Below are 19,570 nucleotides of genomic sequence, written 5' to 3' on the forward strand. Positions count from 1 at the left end.
TACCTTGACTCCTTCATATAAAAACTAATTTAACATTTAATTTAATTTTTAATATAAGGTCTTAATTTATTTTATTTATCATATTTATTTATTTATTTAAGATAGTTTTTTTAATAATTCAATATGTTAAATTTTTTATCAAATGGCACTTTGAGCTAATACACATAATTAGTAACGGACAACGATATTATAGAAGAAACAACACCTATTTATTATAAGTAATTATCTTAAATAATTTTGTTAATCTGTTCAAATTAGTCAACTAGCTCTTATAGTAAGGACCGGATTTATGATTAAAATTAAAGTCAAACAAACTCTTATATTAAAGAATGGAAATAGCGCATTTTATTTTTATTTTCACAGAATTTAAAAGTTTTTATAATGATTTTGAAAAATAAATGGACGAAAAGCATGTGTTTGTATTTGCATGCAGAGAATTTTTCCCATCTTGAAGATTGAAAGCTTTCCTACTTATTTTTAACAAATTCCTTTTTGACAAAACTGGAATTCGTCTCTCCTAATAAGACGTTTTTTTCATATTCACATAGCGTGAGATCAAATTGATTGTTGACCATACACTTAAGAAATCTAGCTATCTGCCAATTGTGATAGACCTTGTCTGTAGTTTTATGGCTTTAATAATAAAATAAAGAAATACACTAATAAAAATTGGTTAGATCACAATGAACTTCAAATTCCACTAAAAATTGTGCCACATTTAGTTCCTCATCATCCCTCAAACAAAATTATCACTAATTTAAAAAAATGACAATTTTCATCAAAAGATCAGTCGCATTGCATATCATTTTTGTATACAGATCATGGAAAGATCCACTTGTGAATGTATGAAAACTTTACATGCCATGTAAATATGGATCCCTAGTAAGCTCAAAATCTTCAACATTGTTATTGTTTTTAAACTGAGAAATTGGGTCAAGGCCTAATACAGCAGAAGATCCATGACATTATCTTGTTTCTCTTTTTCCCCTGCACAATCATAAACATTATATTCATCAATACTAAACCACGATAACCAATGTGTATTGGTTACAGCAGCGTTAGAAGGTTTGCTTTGTTGTGTTTTTAAATTCTAACTTATTTGGGGAAAAAAAATAAAGTATGCAAATCTTCATAGGTTTTTGTTATGAAATATTTCTACTGAAACAAATCTGATTCATCAACAATTTGAATCAATCATCAGTTTCCAAGGCCTTAGAAATATGCTACCTCAGGTCCTAATTATAAGATCTCGTTTGCAGACAACAGATAACATCTTATAATTAGGACCGGGTAATATGATATGCCTATAGAGATTCCACTCTTAACACATACACATGAATCGATCCAATATTGTGGGAGACAAGATTCAGGTTTGTCAAACTTTCTTTCCATCTAGTCCCTATTGCTCTATGGCTTCCAAATTGTTGATGAATCAAGAGTCCTTTGCGTATTAGATTGTGGCTTGGCCGAGATGAAAAGGAGTAACACTAATACAAAAGTTCTTTTTCCAGCGGTTTAAAAAGGATATCCGTACCAATTCTGTAAGGCAGTGATGATACACAACAATATTGTGAACTCTTTATTCCATCTGACAAAATAACAAAACCCTAGTCTCCTTCTTACTTAAACCCCTAATCAAATCCACAAGAATCAGGTTCTCCTCATAAATCATCTACTAGTACTTTGATACAGACTATCTGATGTCTCAAATGTCACTAATACTCGTTGACGCAAAATCTCTAAATATCAATCTCTCTTTGATTTTGATAATAGACCTAGCTAGATGTACACCCACACTAGCTAGCATATCCTACCTCCCGTCCTAATTATAAGACCCAATTGACTAATTTAGAGAAATTAAGGAACTTAGTTAAGTTAGTTATTTGTAATGAATATGTGTTATTTTTCCTAAAATATCCTTGCTAATCAAGTTTGTTATCTAAAAGTACCATTGTTAGAAGGATTATTTTGGGAAAAAATGTATAAATATGAGAGACAAAATATATTGGAATCTTATATTTAGAATCAAAATAAAAGTCAAACAAAGTCTTATATTAAGGACCGAAGGTAGTATTATAATGTAGCCCACACCATGGATGTCTTCTATGACAGACACCATTGAAAACGTAGAGGAAACCATGCTTATACTAGAAAACCCCAAAAGAGAAAACAAGAAAAGGCATAGGAGACCTTAAAGAACATACTATTCACAGAATCATGAACAGTATGACTCGTTCAATTGTGTAATGCACAAGAACTTACCCAATCCTAATGATGTCATATTGTTTCATCATTAGAACGGCAATGTTCTACCTAGCTATGATCCATGAGTTGACTAAAGGGGGATTGGATCAAAGTTGTAACGAGCAATAATACGATTAACATATGAAGATCCAAACTATTTGGAACTTCTTGATATGTTAATATAATTAACATATGAAGATGATGATAATGGTGCAATGAACAAAGAAACACAGCGGATGAATAAAATAGAAGATCATCAATAAGAGAAATGGGGTCTCACCATTGGATTAGGAGGAGTGGTTGCAGAAGCATAAGGTGGTTCTTCTTCTGGTTTACCATGACGATCATGCCTCTTGTGGTGGTGGTGGTGGTGGTGGTGATGAGCTTGGTTTTTGGGAAGGTTATTATTGTCATGATGAAGATGATGATGATCTTGGAGTTGATGAGTTTGACGCTTGACCTCAGATAAGTCAGTCTTTTGATGCTGTCGATCAGCTCGAGCCTTTGAAAACACCACTGTGTACCCTGAACTCACATCTGCCCCACCGTTTTGATCCCACCCCCCAAACTGTGGCACTGACATTCGAGGCCGCCCTTTCTTCTGCATCCTCAGATTAAAACCATACATTTGTTAGTACGTATATACATCACCATTATATTGTTATTTTCTTTTGAGCATGCATGTAGGTATATTTCAAAAAGAAAGAAAGAAAGAAAGATGTAAATTTGACAGCAATAACCTTAAACTCTAAACTCTAAACTCTAAAACCTGTTTCTATACTAATTTATTCCTTATATGTAGCATTGTATTGTACAATCAATATAATAGGCTAATATATATCATGGGGTCCGCCCGCATGACAAGTGGGGTGCGCTCCCTGGTCTGCATTGTGACCCCATCAACTGCTCATTTCGGTCCAAAATATAAGATGTTGTTAATCAATTCTCGCGAATCAAAACATATTAGTTAAGTCATTAAATATATTTTAAATTGAAAACTAATAGAATTACTTTTTAAATATGCTTTTATTATCTGTCAATTCTCCTCTCTTTTCTGCATTTAAAACTCTTTTTTCTCCTTGTAATAAAAGGTAAAAGTAAAAAATTATCATTAATTATCCTGTCAATCTCTTATATTTCGGACTAGAATTTCCTTTCAAAAGACTTCGTATACTTTGGACTCCAGAGAGTATATGACACACATATATTTGTATGCTAAAAGTTTAATGGTTTCATCTTGACATTGACTGCACCGGTTGGTACCCCCTTTATTTATCAACTCACCAACCAGTACAAAGTCAAGATTTCTATATACATTTCATCGTCTTAATTAGATAGCTTTGGGATATATCCAATTAATTTAGAGATCCCATAATGTTCACAATATTATGCCAAATGGCAATCACATGTTGTGATATGGTGACAGCATGAAAGTGGACAGATATATCTCGCTGCATCAACAAAACTTTCGGTTAGAAGTTGAAAAATATTGACTAATAGGAAAAAGTAATACACATTTATAATACCTAAGTGTTTGCAAAATGGAAAGTTGCAAATCTCTTGGTACATACATGTTAATATTGCTTGTAGCTATAGGTACCCCCAAAATCCTTTTGCTGCATAAGGCCCGGAAGAGTAATTTTTCCGTACAAAATAATCAATTTTCACATCCAGTTTTACTAATAAAAAATAATAGTCTTCCGGTCTTTAATCTAGGATCTAATATAGGAGTTAATATTGATCCTATATATAAAACATATTTAATATATTTATCAATTTTTTTCAAATTAACCCTATTGATATTCCCCAACAATAATCAAGTAGGAAAGAAGATGAAATTAAGAAAGATGATTAAGGTGTTTTAAAAAAAACATATCATATTAACTAATGTAACTAGCGTCCTCAATCTATTCAAATTAGTTAATTAAGTTCTACATTAAGAAGCGGAAGAGTAATATATATATATATATATATATATATATGGAACGGGAAAAGTTCAATCAACTATGATATTTTCATGAACAATTTAAATTATTCAAATCAGGTGTAAACAATTTGAAAATGATAGATATGGTGTAAACCAAATCAGATTCAATTCTCTGGTTGGCTTAGACACCTCGACAGTTAATTATTTAGTTTCTCATGTATAAATCTATAGGGGCTTACCTGTACCTCTGTATATTCCATGCCAAAATAGAAGAGATAGAAGAAGCCAGCCGAACGTTTTGTTCAGCTGGAAACTTCTATCTCAGCAAATATGTGAGATTGAAAGGGGTGAGAATTTGATTATCATGGTGTTCTCTTTAAGCCTTAGGGTACTTATTAATTGTGTGGGGACCTTTCAACTTGCTCTTTTTCCTCATTATATGATAATGTCCCATCTTGAAGGTGGAGACAAGGCCATGCTATTTTTAGGGTTTTATTTGTATTTGTTAGAACAATTTGATGGACAAGAGTGAAAGTAGGGCACAAAATATGGCCAGCCACTTAACTACAATGCTTTTGTTAATAATTGGATTCAAATTTCCGATAACAGAAAATTTAGAGTTTTGTTAAATAAACATTATTAGATGACAGATTATTAATAAATATATTTACAAAAACTTATGTGAACCTGACAAGTTTGTCGGGTCGAGTCTTGAAATCATCTTTTGATACGAGTATTATTATGACTCATCTTTTAGTTGATTTAACAATTATTGGTATTGTTGAAAGAGTATAATAATATAATATAATATAATCTATGCAACCGAGATTTGTTATGGTGGTTATATTGTGTTAGTAGTACTCCTCCGGTTCTACATATAAGATCTTTATACGCACTAATATAAAGGTTTTATATTTAGAACCGGAAGAGTTAAATTTTGTTAAGCATCCATCATTGGAATATCAAATTCCAATTTATTTCGGGTACCAAATGTAAAAGATAAACCTCTTGCAGTTAGGCTTGTTACGTACACAAGTTAAAAACTAGATTCAAAAATTCTAATCATCCACCCCGATCCAAGTTAATGTTACTTGTTATCTTTATTTCAGTTAAAGATGATCTACTTTAGGACATAGGAGTCCCTATTAACAGAATTTTGCAAGTTTTAGCCCTAGCTTTTAGGGTTTAGGAATAATGATTGTGAAACCTTTTGATATATAAATAAAGGGTCTGTTTGGGTCAGTGTTTGTTGACCCAAAAACACCTTAAATTATAATATAAGCTGGGTTGAGCAACAAGATCTGTTTAGGAGAGCTTAATTCTTATTGGGCTTATTTATTTTTTAAGCTACTGAACGCTCAATGGAAATAAGCTCCTGACAAGAGCTTATCAATTATTTGAGAAGAGCTTTTACCAAATTTTAGTCGTTGTGTGTGTTAGGAGCTTGTCATTTTTTTTTTCTCTCCCATCCAACTTTTTCCAGACTCACGAGCTTATCAATTTTTTTTCTCTTAGCCGTTGTGCATGTCAGGAGGTTATCAATATTATCTCAATTCTTTTTTTTTTTATGTTTCAATTTATATTTAAAATATTTTTTATGATTTCTTTAAAATTTTAAAATTTAATTCACTCATTAAATTTGATTTCTTCATATTAAATTATTTTAATTTCATTATATTATGTGAAATCAATTTTTTTCATGTTTTATTATTTATTAAAAACCCATACCTATTTTGGTAATTTTTCAGTCAAACTTACTTTTACTCAACTATAATCCAAACAAGCTTTTACTAATTTTACTTTTGTAAACTAACTTTTCTGAACTCCAATCCAAATACAATTCAGCTTATCCAATTTAATTTTACCAACTTCACTTTTCCATAAGCTATTTTTTTATAAGCTGCTTTTCCAATCGCTGATCCAAACGGGCACAAAATATCAATAGGCGTATGGTAAAATTATCCATCAGCTCAAAATATTCACATATATATACCTGTTCGCTTCAAAACAAGAGTATTAGTAGGTGGTCAAGTGATGATAAGATGAGTCAGAAAATTTTGGATGGCACAAGGATTTCTTTCCTTGACAAATGATATAAGTATTTAAATCAAGTATATGATTTCAAGTATTTTATATTTTTCTAACGTATTGTTACAGTTAAAATATGAGACATAAAAATCCCTAATTGAATTTTGTGTATTTTATGCAAAATTTTAATCTTTTAAACTGAGAGCTTTTTATTAGTTATCCCGTAAAAGATCATTCTTAAACATTGACTATAATCCCTTTGTTACATGAAATTTATGGAAATTACTATTATAATTGTCAAATATTAAATATGATGCATCCAATTCATATTTCAATAAACAGATACTACTTCTTATCCTTGATATAGGATTTTTATTTTAATCCTAAATATTAAACCCAATCCATTTTATTTATCATATTTATCTATTTTTTCTCAATATAATCCTTGTAATAGTATTTTAGTCAATACATTTAATAATAAAAATATTTTAAAAAATAATATATATTTATTATAAATAACTAATTTAATTAATTTTTTTAATATTTTCAAATTATTTAACTAATAAACCTGTGTTTGCGTTTACTGAAGCCACCGACGTGGTGGCAGTTTAAAGGAATATGTGAGTTAAACAGATTACCCTCTTTACCCTCTTCGGAATTCGGAACAGCCTGGAAGAGCCCCAGTTCTCGGCAACACCGGTCGGCGAAAAGCATGGCGACGATCAGCCTCCGCAAAGGTAACACTCGGCTGCCGCCGGAGGTGAACCGTGTTCTCTACGTTCGGAACCTACCCTTCAATATCACCAGCGAGGAGATGTACGATATCTTCGGCAAGTACGGAGCGATTCGGCAGATTCGCATCGGCACCAACAAGGACACGCGTGGCACCGCCTTTGTTGTCTACGAGGACATATACGACGCCAAAACTGCCGTCGATCACCTCTCCGGCTTCAACGTCGCCAATCGTTACCTGATTGTGCTTTACTACCAGCAAGCGAAGATGGGTAAGAAGTTCGATCAGAAGAAGAAGGAGGAAGAGATTGCTAGGATGCAAGAGAAGTACGGGGTCTCCACCAAAGATAAGTAGTCTGATATACCGAATCCCTTATAGGAAATTCAAGGGTTTCTTTATATCTGTAGTTTGGTAGTTTGTGAATTTTCGGCTGGTGGGTGCCCTAATTGTTGTATTGGAGGGTGTATTAAACGTTCCATGATATGACGTTTGTGGAGATTGATATCTGATGCTTTTGCTTTTCTCTAGGAGTGTTTATATGGTGACTCTGCACTGTGCTGTATCATTTATACATGATTACATGCTTTAGATGCGTTAAACTCGTAAAAACTTTAGCATAAGTTTAAGGAGCATGGTGTTTGAAATATTTCCAAGGCCTTTTAGCTAAGAACATAAACCCAATATACCCAATAGATATCCGTGTGGTGGTTCTTGTCCTTGCTATTATCAGTAACTTGTTACCTGATAAAGCTAGATCCCCCACGAACCCTGTTTATTTGGATTAGCCAGGAAAAGTTTAATCTTTATTTTCTATACTAGGGTAAGCATCAAATTCGACGTAGTCAGGTTGCATATAGATGAACTGTTCAAGCTTAGAACATGATTACTTCATTCCAATTCAAACTACCCATTTGTTACTTCATGAGCCTAAAGATATACACATCGCCCCCTAAGTGCATCAGTCATGTGTTTTAATTTGCATGCTACCCATTTTCTTGCAATTGAAATTTGAAAGTGCAAATTCTGTACTCTGGATGGGTTACATGATCACAACTGTAGAGTTTTCCTATAAATTCTTCTAACGTATTGTTCAGCGTAGCTGCTAAACAGTTCTCAATGAAGTGATATACCTGATGTCTACCATATCTCCAATCATTAGGTGCCTTTCTTATGCATGATCTACTTACTAGGTTTGTTTAGTTGCAAAAGAATTTTTAAGTTGTTTGGAGAAGTTGATTTGGTTAAGTTTTACCCACAAAAATGGGACATATAAATGGCCATGACTTGGTTTCTGTGTTTTGCATCACGGCAACATAAGGATGGCTGGAATGAACTGAACTTTTTGTTGGATGAAAGGATCACTTTAATAATACCAAAGAAACTAAATAAGGGAAGACGTAAAAGAATAGAAGAATGTTGCCCTTGTGCACTGGAGCCAGTAAGACCTTGAATTGAAATTTGGGTTGAAAAAGGCTTCTAATTTCTCTCAATTTTGCTAGAGATTATAGTAGGGAATGAGGGTGTGAATTTTTTTCTGGGATGTTAGCATTTTCCTTATCCCTGTATGTTTACTCTGCAGATGCAACCACCAACATAAGACCTTCGAAACAGGAAGAGTGTATCTTAGTTTAGTCTCTCAGTTATTGTTATCTTCCACGAATGTTGTATCATGTTGCTACTGTTTTATAGAGGATAGGGGAAGACCATTGGATAGCAAAATATTTCACTCTTCAATATTAAAGAATTGGTTGTATTCTAATCTGGGGGTAGGATAAGTGTCTCTTGGAACTCTCTGTAGGGTTTTACACGTTCTGAATGCTACCTTGTCCTGTTTAGCTGCATTTTTTTTCCTTCTGATATTTAGTTTTTCTTAATGCAAATTTCTCTGAGATTTGTGTAATTCTTCTTTGGTAATGGTTATATAACTCTATCAGTAAATTAGCTTGTGAGGCTTTGCTCAAAGTGATGCGCACATTATAGGATGCACCATAGACTTTTTGGATAAATGTGTTGTTGCGAAACTGGTACTCAAATTGTAGGTCGTTACCGTCAGTACTTGATCATTGCCCATTGCTTGGTCAAATGAGAGAAGCAATGTAGATGAACATATCTTAAAGACAATGAGAAGTGTTGGTTTCCCCTGGAGTATTGCAATTCTGTCATGTTTCATGGAAACAGGCTAATAAATATATACCCCTGACCTTCATCTTTTGCCAAAAGAAAGTGTTAATCTTATTTTGTGATGTCCCGTGTTCAGTGTCCTTGTTTCCTGTCTTTCACCCCTCCACTGTGAGTATTTATCTTTTTGTGATGTCCAGTGTCCTTGTTTTGGTCAGTAAGCTGGTGTCTTGGAAGAGGTTGGGGATCAGGCATGTAGCATCCATTTTAGTATGCTGTGTATGAGCTTTAGAACATTATGGATATGAAAGATTAATAATGACTATGCAATGCTGAGGACTTTTGAGGATGGGGGCATGATTACAACGTGAATATGTGGTGAATGTTTGGGAATTATTCTGACGGTTGGTTTTATCAAATATTGTTGGAGGGCGAGTGATCACCATGGACTTTTACTTCACTTATTTGGACTACTGTTGGCTGACTCCTGCAGCCTGCTTCCTTTTGTCATAGAATTGTGGAATTATTTTGACACATGGAGAGAATCTTCATTATATTGCGCTTTTGCTATTAGTGCGGTGGGGTCTTTGCCTCTGTTTCTTTGTGCAGGCTTAAGCTGCTTATGTTGGGCCGGGGATGCAAATTGAAGATTAAAACCCTATCGTCCCTAATTTCATAGTATTGATGTGGTGATTCGAAAGCACAAGATGGTGAGGTATTAACAGTGCTTATGTTCGGCGGGGCTATAGAAGTTAAGAGAATATAGGTGTATTTTATAGAAGTTAGCACAAGGCTGAAAAGGGTGTGATGTTTTGTCTTTGAGTGAATCTTTTGGCAACCCACCTTGCTGTGTGATTTTTCGTTTCATTTTTTTTTAATCGTAGCTTATGCACCAATTATGCTTTTACAGAAGGTTCAAATCCATAACCTCACACTTAGCCTTTTGAAAAATAAAATTTATTTCTTATCAACAGACAAATAAAAAATATAATAATAACTGTCTCCTTATATCTCTATATAATCTATAATCTGATTGAATTTTATTTTATTCATATTCATATGACAAAATCAATTTAGGCATGTGTTGAGAGAGCATTGCATCATTAGTTACTTGTGCAATTTCTTTTACAAATGAACAAATTATGAGAATCAATATTTATTAATGTAAAACTTACAAGGACTCAAGAAAAAATTACAAAGATTTTTTTAAAAATAAAATAAAGTTATGGAAAGCTCCGCATTAACTTTCCTAATGTTTTATATATAAAATTAATTAATTGCTTTCATTTATAAAAAAGCGAAGCTTGCATCTCATTAATTCATGGCTTCTCTTCTTCCTTTCCCATTTTTTCCTTACCTTTTACATTAATATTTTAATGATTGAGATTTAAATTTTTCTATTAAATATTAAATTATAAAAATAAATAAATAATAAATTAAAAACTATATTAAATTTTAATTCTAATGTTTGCACTAAATATTTTTAAAAAATTTTATAAAAAATTTATAAAAAATTAAAATGTAACCGTTAAAATATATTAATCTAATAGTTGAAAAAGAAGAGGAAAAAAGAGAATGGGAAGAGAAGAGGAAAAGTTCGGACTTCTAAATGGCATATCACGTAGTGTTTGTCAAAAAATTTCAAGTAAAACTTTTTTGATAATTAAGTCTTTTGGCGGCATCTTTGATCACACTCGGTGGAAGTATTATAATTATCGTTGGAGTATTGTAATTATTAAAATATTACTGTATGATAATTCTAATGATCATCGGAGTATTGTAATTTAATGACATCAAGTGCTTCTGTTAAAATTTTCTTAAATATGATTTGTGAATTTCAACGTTCTATAAATGATATAATGAGCGTAAGTTATGACAAAAAAAAAAAAAAAGATAGAGATGCCAGTGGAACTACAGGATATTATATACAATTATTTTGCCACCGCTCAACAATGTTTTACGTATGTGCGTGTGTGCGATTTTTTTCATTAATGTTTTTAATGAGATAATATCAGCACATTAGCAAACATAAAACAAATTGTTTTCAAGGATTATATTGTAATTTTATTCACCAATAACTATTGATATACTCAAAGCGGGGAAAAAAATCACGAGGATGCAAATTTTAAAAGTTTCCATTTTCTTGAGAAAATAATTTAAAACACTTTTGAGTAAAATATGAGATAACAATATGTTAGCTTCCAACTTTGTGCAATTGTTTTTTTCATTCTTTAATTTTTTCGAATATTTCATTGAGTTACATGCGGATTTTTCTTATTTTTTATGCATATTTTAGTTTGAATTTATTTTTTAGTCATAATTCTTGCACACATATTTTTTGTAAATAGAATTAAAAAATAATGGAGTTGGATATAGCGAAAAAGACTATGACGTGATGAACTAATGTCCAGATCCGATAATTATATTTACTGCCTAACAGTGCTCTTGACAGGATTACGTACAATAGAAGATTACTTATACTTAGGTAAAAAAGAAAACTCATAACCTTACATTTAAAAAAAAATCATAAAAAAACGTTTGGTGTCATTTATGCTGCAAAACCGACATATTTTAGCTTGAAGAGGAAAATTTTAAATACTAACGGGCTTTGAACATAAGTTCATCAATTCATTACGTGACTTAAAAGGTAAGTATTCATTTTTTTTTTTTATACCATAAAATTACTTAACTCACACATATCAATGAACACTTTTAACTAATTTATCGTATTTTAAAATTATTTTTATTTTTTCACCCCTGGCCTTAATTACTGCTCATTATTCTCTTAATTTTACTTCAAAGTGAGCCAATTCTTTTTTATTAATTGATTTGGAGTATTCTGGAAAAAATATTAATTACTCCTAAAAAAAAATGTTGCCGTTGACAATTGTCCGTATTTCAAAAGTATAAAAAATTAAATCGTTATTCATGGTGCGCGCATAGCAGTAATCACAAGAAAAATTAATTTGTTAAGTATGTTCTGGCTCAAGTATATTTATAAATACGAGACTTCCTTCCCTTATTATCGCTTCAATATTAATGTTCATATACGAAACCAACAAAAGCTTGCAATAATGGCTTGCCAAGAGCTCTTCCTCCTTCTTCATGAACACATTATTGCAGCTCCTGTTGCGATCATCTTCTTCATCTTTCTCTGCAATTCATTCCTCAGAACTTCCATTTCTGCAGGAGAATCCCAAAACCCCACTAGGATGATGATTTTGAAACCCTGCTCACAAATTTCAAAAAGAATAGCTACAAGGAGGAAACCCCTTCATATATACGACAGGAATTTAACTCTGATGCTATAACTTTGACTTAGAAGACATCATTTTTTACACATGATGTATCAAAATTTCACTTAGTTTACTCGAATCTAATAGTAAAAGAAAACAAGAAAAACACATTTGGAAAGTAAGAAAATGTTCAAGGGCAGCAGAGGTGGGGTAACTCACACCCCAAATCCATGGGTATGAAAAGTTTTACTACCTCCAAGTTTCTGTAAGCTATTGACAACAAAATTTTCGCAATAAAGTTGCACTCCTCTTCATTAAAAAATTATTTTTATTAAGTCACAAGAGGATCTTAAGAATTAATGCTAAACAAATATCATTGAAAGAATCACAAATTTATAATCAAACTTTTTTCCCCCGAGAAATTTGTAGTTAACTTTTTCTCATCTTGTTATCACAGAACCTATTCGTAGCAGGCACAGAACCATCCTCAAGCGTCATAGAATGGGCACTCGAAGAGATGCTAAAAAAACCCTAGCATCATGGAGAAAGCACAACAACAAATGGACCAAGTCATAGGCCATGAGCACCGTCTGCAAGAATCTGACCTCCCAACCTCCCTTACCTCCAAGCAATTTGCAAGGAGGCCTTGCGGCTCCACCCTTCGACGCCTCTCAACCTCCTCGGGTCTCTGGGGAGCCTTGCGAGGACGACGGCTACTTCATCCCAAGGACACATGGTAAGTGTCAGCATATGGACCACAGGACGAGATACTGATGTATGGGAGAAGCCATTGGAGTTCAAGCCTGAGAGAGAAGAACCCAAAACTGGAAGCTTTGGGGAATGACTTCGAGCTCATTACTTTTGGAGCTGGAAGGAGGATTTGCGTGGGGATGAAATTAGGGATTTTGATGTTTGAATTCATGCTGGGGACTTTAATTAGTTCATTCTTTTGATTGGAAGCTTCCAGAAGGAGTTTCTGAACTGATTATGGAAGAGGCCTTTGGTCTTGCCTTGGGGAAGAAAATATGCCTCTCACTGCTATGGTTAGCCCTAGATTGTCCCCAGGGTTTACAATATTGCTTCAACTTAAACATCTCCACAATGATGCTTTGGATGAAGCAGCACTAAGCATAGATAAATAAGTTGGCTGTAGAAGTACCTTTTCATTGGTAATTTAATTTAGGAAAATTACAATAGGTCCTTAGAAACGAAAAAAATTACAAAAAAATCCTAAATATTATTAATTTTTATTCTGAAATTTGTCATTACAAGTTATTTAGGTTGTTATTAGGACTTTTTAATTATTATTTTTCTTTTGGGACCTCATTGGAATTCTCCTTTTAATTTAACCATCTATGAGGATAGTTGTAATCGTGTCAAGAGTTTCTATACTTTATCTTATTAATTTTCCTGTAATTCGGTTGGTGTTTGGTGTGTGTTGATGTTTTAGGTGTATGTATGTCCTCTTCTTTTTTGCCAGAGTATGTATTTCTCTTTCATATAATACAATTGTCTCTTATAAAAAAAATATTTTAGAATTATAGTAAATGATACTATTTTAATTTAATTTTAAAATTCTATTCTTTAACATCACAATACTACATTATCTAGAGTTGGGAGGAAATTAGAATAAAAAAGGTGGAGTTTTATATGTTCTGAACATAATTTATCCATACACACATTCTCTCTGATCTCACTATAGGGAAAAAAAAAACCTGTTTTTTGAGCCGTTTATAAAATCGCTACTAATGTGAGCATTTGTTGCGGTTTTGCCCTCATCCACAATGAACCTGCAACGTTTTGACTGGTAGTGATGGGAGATTTGGTTTTGGACATTAATAGCAGTTCAGTGCAAAAGTAATTTTAATCTAAATACTCATTTATAACAATAGTGGGAGAGATCTGGTTTCGGACATTAGTAGTTGCATATTTGACAGTTTTGAAATGAATTTTTTCTTAATATTAAGCATGTCGCCTTTGGTTGAATATAGTTTTAATCAAAAATTAAATTTAATTGAATAACTCAATTCAAAGAAAAATAAATCTTGTTGGTTTTACATTCCCATTGGTTTGATTTCATCGGAATAGATCCAATAATTTATGTTTATCAAATTGTATTCTTTGAATATTGTCATCTACTAATAAAAAAGGAGATGTAAACTACACATAAACAAATTGAAAAAAAAAAACTTAGATTCAACTCATACTAAAGATAACTAATCAAACCAATAATGATATATAAGATAACATACATATTTCTTATACATTTTTTTGGGAGAATTTGACTCATTTCTGACATTGTTGAATAATAAATACTCATTTACAACAATATATATGGAATTGATTTACCTACCATTTGTAGATGGGATTTGCTCAAGAATTTTTCTAACACTTCATTTCCTATGGGAGAAGAAACAACGAGAACAACATGGGACTTGTTACAAATAATTCACAGAAAAGAAGAAAACCAACCAACCAACCAACCAAAACAAACACAATGTGGAGAATTTTCTCATCATTTCTTCGCGTCAACCCCTTTAATATATTGATTTGTTTGTTCTTCTCATCGTCTTCACAAGATCCCTCCCATATATATACCTCTCTCTCTAGCTCCTTCTAAATTCCTAGAGAGAGACATGTATAATATGAATGCATGAATATATAATCAAAGATCCTTCTTTCACCTGCCAGCAGTTCAATCAGAATCCCTTCAAGCAAAGCGATATGTAAAGTTAATTAATCGAATTATTAATTCTCACTGTTGGACTGCTTAGAGGATAATGATCATTATGCATGCCACGTGATTGATCTATCAGACCTGGATCCCTTAAAGTATTTCACAGGACAAAGTAGAGATGGATAATCATGTGGAATTGTACGTGAAAATGTGTGAGATCATCATTTTGTTTCTATCTCTCGCGACTTTGTCGCAGTTAAGTACTTTAAAGGATTCAAATTTTGATTTATCACATGTAGGTTATTTTTTGTCTCAATCACGTGACATGATTGGAAAACAGTCTCTGCAAGTCCAACAGTGAAAACTAATACCAATATAATTTCAAGAAACTTGACAGAATTCTCACTTTGGGAGGAAGATGTTTCAGTGATGAAACATGCATTCCCAGATGATAATGTTGAAGATATGTAAAGACGATGATGGTGAATTGATGATGATGATGATCCTTTCTTGCCATATAGCTTCCCTCAATGGAAGTCTCTCCCCAACTAAAAACCTTATAAAAGAATATATGTAGTGATGATGATATAGAGATCAGACATATGAAGAATCACGCCTCTTCTTGGTCATAGCTTCTGGGTTCCCTTTTCTCATCATTGCTACAAACTCTTCATAGTTTATCCTTCCATCCTGTGCACATATTTAGTAAATTAATTAATCCCCTCTTCACTCTACAAGCAATGTGTGTGTGTGTATCTCTATTTTATTCATAGAATTTATAACGAAGTACACTGTTCACAAGCTATGGAAAAAGTTACATCGATTGTGTACCTAGCTAGAGTACTTCGTTTCACAATTTTGTAGGGCTATATCAGAAGATTTTAGTTAACATCTACGTGTAACCTTGATTGATTATATTATCTGTTATAACTTGGATTAAAAATCATTAGAGTCATTTAAGTGGTAACATCTACTAAAATGCAAGTTGTTTTTGGATCAAATCACAGTCAAGCAACAGAGTTTTATGTACATATAAAATGAATAGTTGGTTGTTTATTAAATGAAGACGACTTACGTGATCTGAGTCAATTTCTGAGATGATTTCTTTGATGTCCCTGCCGTCATGCATGTTAAAGTCCTTGAGAGCTTGCTCCATTTCTTCAATGGTAATGTACCTGATTTTGAACACCAATTAGAGCTTGTATAATAATACGCACACGTATATAAGAAATTCATAATAGGCTGCACTAATAGTATGCATGATGCTGTTTAACTCTCTGCAATAAATATATCAGGCCGAATCTATACATAGTTTAATTAATAATATTAATATATATTGCGAATTTTACCCGCTGTTATCTTTATCAAAGTATTGGAAGGCGGTGTAGAGATGTTCTTCTTTGTTCATTCGGTTCATCTGCATCGTTGCTGTGATGAACTCGTCATAATCTATGGTTCCATTGCCATCTGCATCAGCCTGTGTAAAATTTGTACACCAAAAACATATTTTCAATATTAAAAAGAAACAAAAGAGAAGACAAGCTGATTTTTATAAAAATGAATATTTATATATATATATATATATATATATCTCCATGTTTGCACAAAGTTTTAGAAAGGAAGTCGATGTATTTAAATAAAATTTAAGAGGCCAGCCAGAGTTCATGATGTTCATTTTGCTTAAAATAATGGGTTTGTTATTAAAATAAAAATTGTGGTGAAAATATAAAGAAGAAAAGAACTTACAGCTTCCATTAATTGCTTAACTTCTTGCTCAGAAAGCTTGGTTCCTTGTTTAGCAAGGCCTTGCTTGAGCTCTTCTATTGTAATGGTTCCACTGCCATCAGTGTCCATGTTCTTGAACATTTCCTTCAATCCCATTATTTCTTCCTCTGATAGGCACCCAGCAATCACCTACTCATTCCCACATTTTTAATCTTAATTAATTAGGGCAAAGAAAAAAAAGTCAAAAATAAATAATATGAATATATATATATATATAATATACCCTTAAAGCAGCTTTCTTGAATTGGTTCATTGCTCTGAACTGTTTGAGCCTGTTGAGCACAGCATTGTCAAGAGGAGTATCAGGTGCTTCTCCATCCTCCTTAATCCATGGATGATCTGTTCAATGGAACCAGTTCGATCGCGAGTGAAAAAGCAAGTCTGATTTGGTTACTTTAATTATATATTACTTAGTATGATTATAGTCATTTCAAATTTAAAGGAAGATGTTCATATTATATATAATAATTATAATAAACTCACTTAGAACTTGATGGGCTGTGAGCCTGGCCTTGGGATCAGAATTCAACATTTTCTTCACAAGATCTTTTGCTGATGGTGATATGGATGGCCATGGATCGGCTGAAAAATCTACGTGGCCTCTTAATATGGCATTGAAGATGCCATGCTCAGATTCTGTCATAATATAATCCATTTCAAGGGGAAAAAAATTGTTATCAACCAATGCAAATATAAAGTCTCTAAGAAATCCAATGATCTTCTCAATCAAACAACTATGCTATTGGCCTTGTTTAATACATGTTGTTCCTCTTCTAAGAAATCCAATCCAATGTTTGGATTCACACACACACATATATATAGTTGATTTTGTCAACTGTTAATTTAGCAACATTAATTGTTGGTCTGATGAATTTTTTAGGTTGCGTTTGTTGTATTAAAAGTTTCATCTAATATTTGAATTCGATTCGGGTCACTTGAAACTTGCAATTCAATTAATGTTCACAATTTTTTTCATTTTCATTCAAATTTATGCTATTACCCCGAAGACATTACTGATTTATATATGCTAATTAAGTTTTAAAGCGGTGGGGATATGGCTAGGAATTAATTCAGAGAGAGAAATGAAAAGTATAAAGTAAATAAATGAACCGTACCTGCCCAAAATGGAGGAACACCACAGAGAAGAATGTAGAGCATGACACCAATACTCCAAATATCAACTTCAGGCCCATATCTCCTCTTCAATACCTCTGGAGCTATATAATATGCACTCCCAACAATATCTTTAAATGTCTCCCCTGTTATGTATCAACAAATGAAGAAATTTGTATTGATTCTAAATAATGTAAGACCTCAGTCTATCCTATTCCTAAATTTATAAGTCTTCTGAATTTTTTTCATATTGATTGTATATATTGAGAGAGTTTAATTTTCATCAAGAGGTAGTTTCCAATACAGATAATTAAAATATTCTAGAAAAACTAACTATATTTTGTAAATAATTAACCTAACTAATTTTTTTGAGTTTATAAATTATGTTAGCTTCCAATAGACTTATCAAATTCAAAAAAAAAAAACTTATATGTGTATTGAATCATATGATATTTCCAACTACTGATTGAAATTTAAATAATATTAGAGCTCAAACAGGAAACTCTCTCGGCCTTTTTTTTTTTTTTATTCACAAAACCTATATATATTAAGCTTATCCAGAAAATTTAATTCAAATATATTTTTTTTCTCTTTCATGAATTAAGATGGTTTTTTTCCCCTTTTCTGGTTAAAACTTGAGAAGAAAATCTCATGATCATGAAACTACGTAGAAGAAGAGAGACAATTCGAAAGCAGAGAGAGAAATGAAAACCTTCTTTGTAGAAAACGGATAAACCGAAATCGGTGGCCTTGAGAGGCGAATCCTCCTTCTTATTCAAGAGCAAGAAGTTCTCAGGTTTGAGATCTCTATGAATCACGCCCATGGAATGACAAGTATGAACGATCTGCACTATCGTCCTCATCAACGACGCCGCCGCTCGCTCCGTGTAATGACCCTTCTCGATGATCCGATCGAACAGTTCGCCGCCGGCGCACAGCTCCATCACCAGATGCACCGAATGTTTATCCTCATACGCTCCTTTCAGCTCCACCACGTTCGGTTGTCCCGCCAAATGATGCATTATCTGAACCTCCCTCCTCACGTCCTCGATATCTTCTTTGTTCGCGAGCTTCCTCTTCCCGATCGTCTTGCACGCGTATTGTTGTCCGGTGGCCTTATGCGTACACAAATGTGTGACTCCGAATTGTCCTCTTCCTAGCTCCTTTCCTATGGTGTACGTGGCTTTCACGTCTTCCATGGGACGCTGGAGCACGGGACCCATTGGGCCGGGTTTCGCGGCTTTGGACGGAGGAGGATTAGGGGCCGGGGATGATTTCCCCGAACTCTGGTGGTTGCTGGCACCGCCACCGCCTTCTCCTCCCCCTCCTCCGGTGTTATTATTGCTGCCTCCTTGGGAGTTGTTGTTTGTGGATCCTCCCTTGGCAACCTCGGCCGACTCGGCCGGGGCATCGGTGTCGTTGCTCTGAGAGCAACAGTTGCCCATGGCGGGGGAGGGAGGAGATGAGAGAGGCAGAGGGTGAGAGAGAGGAGGAGGAGGAGGAGAAATAATATAAGGGTGAAAAAAGAACTGGTCTTAAGGTTTGATGTAATATTATTGAGGGTTGGTGAAGACAGTGTGTGTTTGGAGGGACAATTGTACAAACAAACAAGACAAAACGGAAAAAAAGAAAGTAAAGAAATTAAATTTGTTTTTAAAAAAATAAAATTGGATTAAAAAAACAAAATTAAGTCCAAGTGTGTGAAAAAT

General features: G+C 33.2%; 3 protein-coding genes across 3 annotated transcripts; 1 reads left to right on the top strand and 2 right to left on the bottom strand.

The window, feature by feature from the left end:
* Positions 1–933: 933 nt before the first annotated feature.
* On the bottom strand, positions 934–2,872 carry LOC114759031 (putative eggshell protein). Its single transcript, XM_028948130.1, has 2 exons — positions 2,581–2,872; positions 934–1,019 (listed from the first exon to the last, which is right to left on the bottom strand). The coding sequence occupies exons 1-2, from the start codon at positions 2,870–2,872 to the stop codon at positions 934–936; spliced, it is 378 nt and encodes a 125-aa protein (XP_028803963.1).
* Positions 2,873–6,823: 3,951 nt separating this feature from the next.
* LOC114759051 (splicing factor 3B subunit 6-like protein) lies at positions 6,824–7,576 on the top strand. The gene has a single exon (XM_028948154.1). It carries the CDS (start codon positions 6,912–6,914, stop codon positions 7,284–7,286), a length of 375 nt encoding a protein of 124 aa, XP_028803987.1. The 5' UTR covers positions 6,824–6,911; the 3' UTR covers positions 7,287–7,576.
* Positions 7,577–15,557: 7,981 nt separating this feature from the next.
* LOC114759050 (calcium-dependent protein kinase 17-like) lies at positions 15,558–19,306 on the bottom strand. The gene is made up of 8 exons (XM_028948153.1): positions 18,574–19,306; positions 17,864–18,007; positions 17,232–17,384; positions 16,972–17,087; positions 16,710–16,877; positions 16,313–16,440; positions 16,039–16,138; positions 15,558–15,653 (listed from the first exon to the last, which is right to left on the bottom strand). The coding sequence occupies exons 1-8, from the start codon at positions 19,304–19,306 to the stop codon at positions 15,558–15,560; spliced, it is 1,638 nt and encodes a 545-aa protein (XP_028803986.1).
* Positions 19,307–19,570: the final 264 nt, after the last annotated feature.

This window comes from Neltuma alba, unplaced genomic scaffold (assembly GCF_004799145.2).
Source record: "Neltuma alba isolate B1F8T4 unplaced genomic scaffold, ASM479914v2 tig00010783_pilon, whole genome shotgun sequence".
In the NCBI taxonomy this organism is placed as follows: Eukaryota; Viridiplantae; Streptophyta; class Magnoliopsida; order Fabales; family Fabaceae; genus Neltuma; species Neltuma alba.

Bases quoted from the DNA above. Each gene is read 5' to 3' on its own strand.
- LOC114759051 (XM_028948154.1), top strand. From the start codon at position 6,912: ATGGCGACGATCAGCCTCCGCAAAGGTAACACTCGGCTGCCGCCGGAG.
- LOC114759031 (XM_028948130.1), bottom strand. From the start codon at position 2,872: ATGTATGGTTTTAATCTGAGGATGCAGAAGAAAGGGCGGCCTCGAATG. The intron at 1,020-2,580 runs GTAAACCAGAAG...ATCGTGGTTTAG, and splicing joins CAAGAGGCATGATCGTCATG to TATTGATGAATATAATGTTT.
- LOC114759050 (XM_028948153.1), bottom strand. From the start codon at position 19,306: ATGGGCAACTGTTGCTCTCAGAGCAACGACACCGATGCCCCGGCCGAG. The intron at 17,385-17,863 runs GTACGGTTCATT...ATATTATGACAG, and splicing joins TGTTCCTCCATTTTGGGCAG to AATCTGAGCATGGCATCTTC. The intron at 16,441-16,709 runs GTAAGTTCTTTT...AATTTTACACAG, and splicing joins TTAAGCAATTAATGGAAGCT to GCTGATGCAGATGGCAATGG.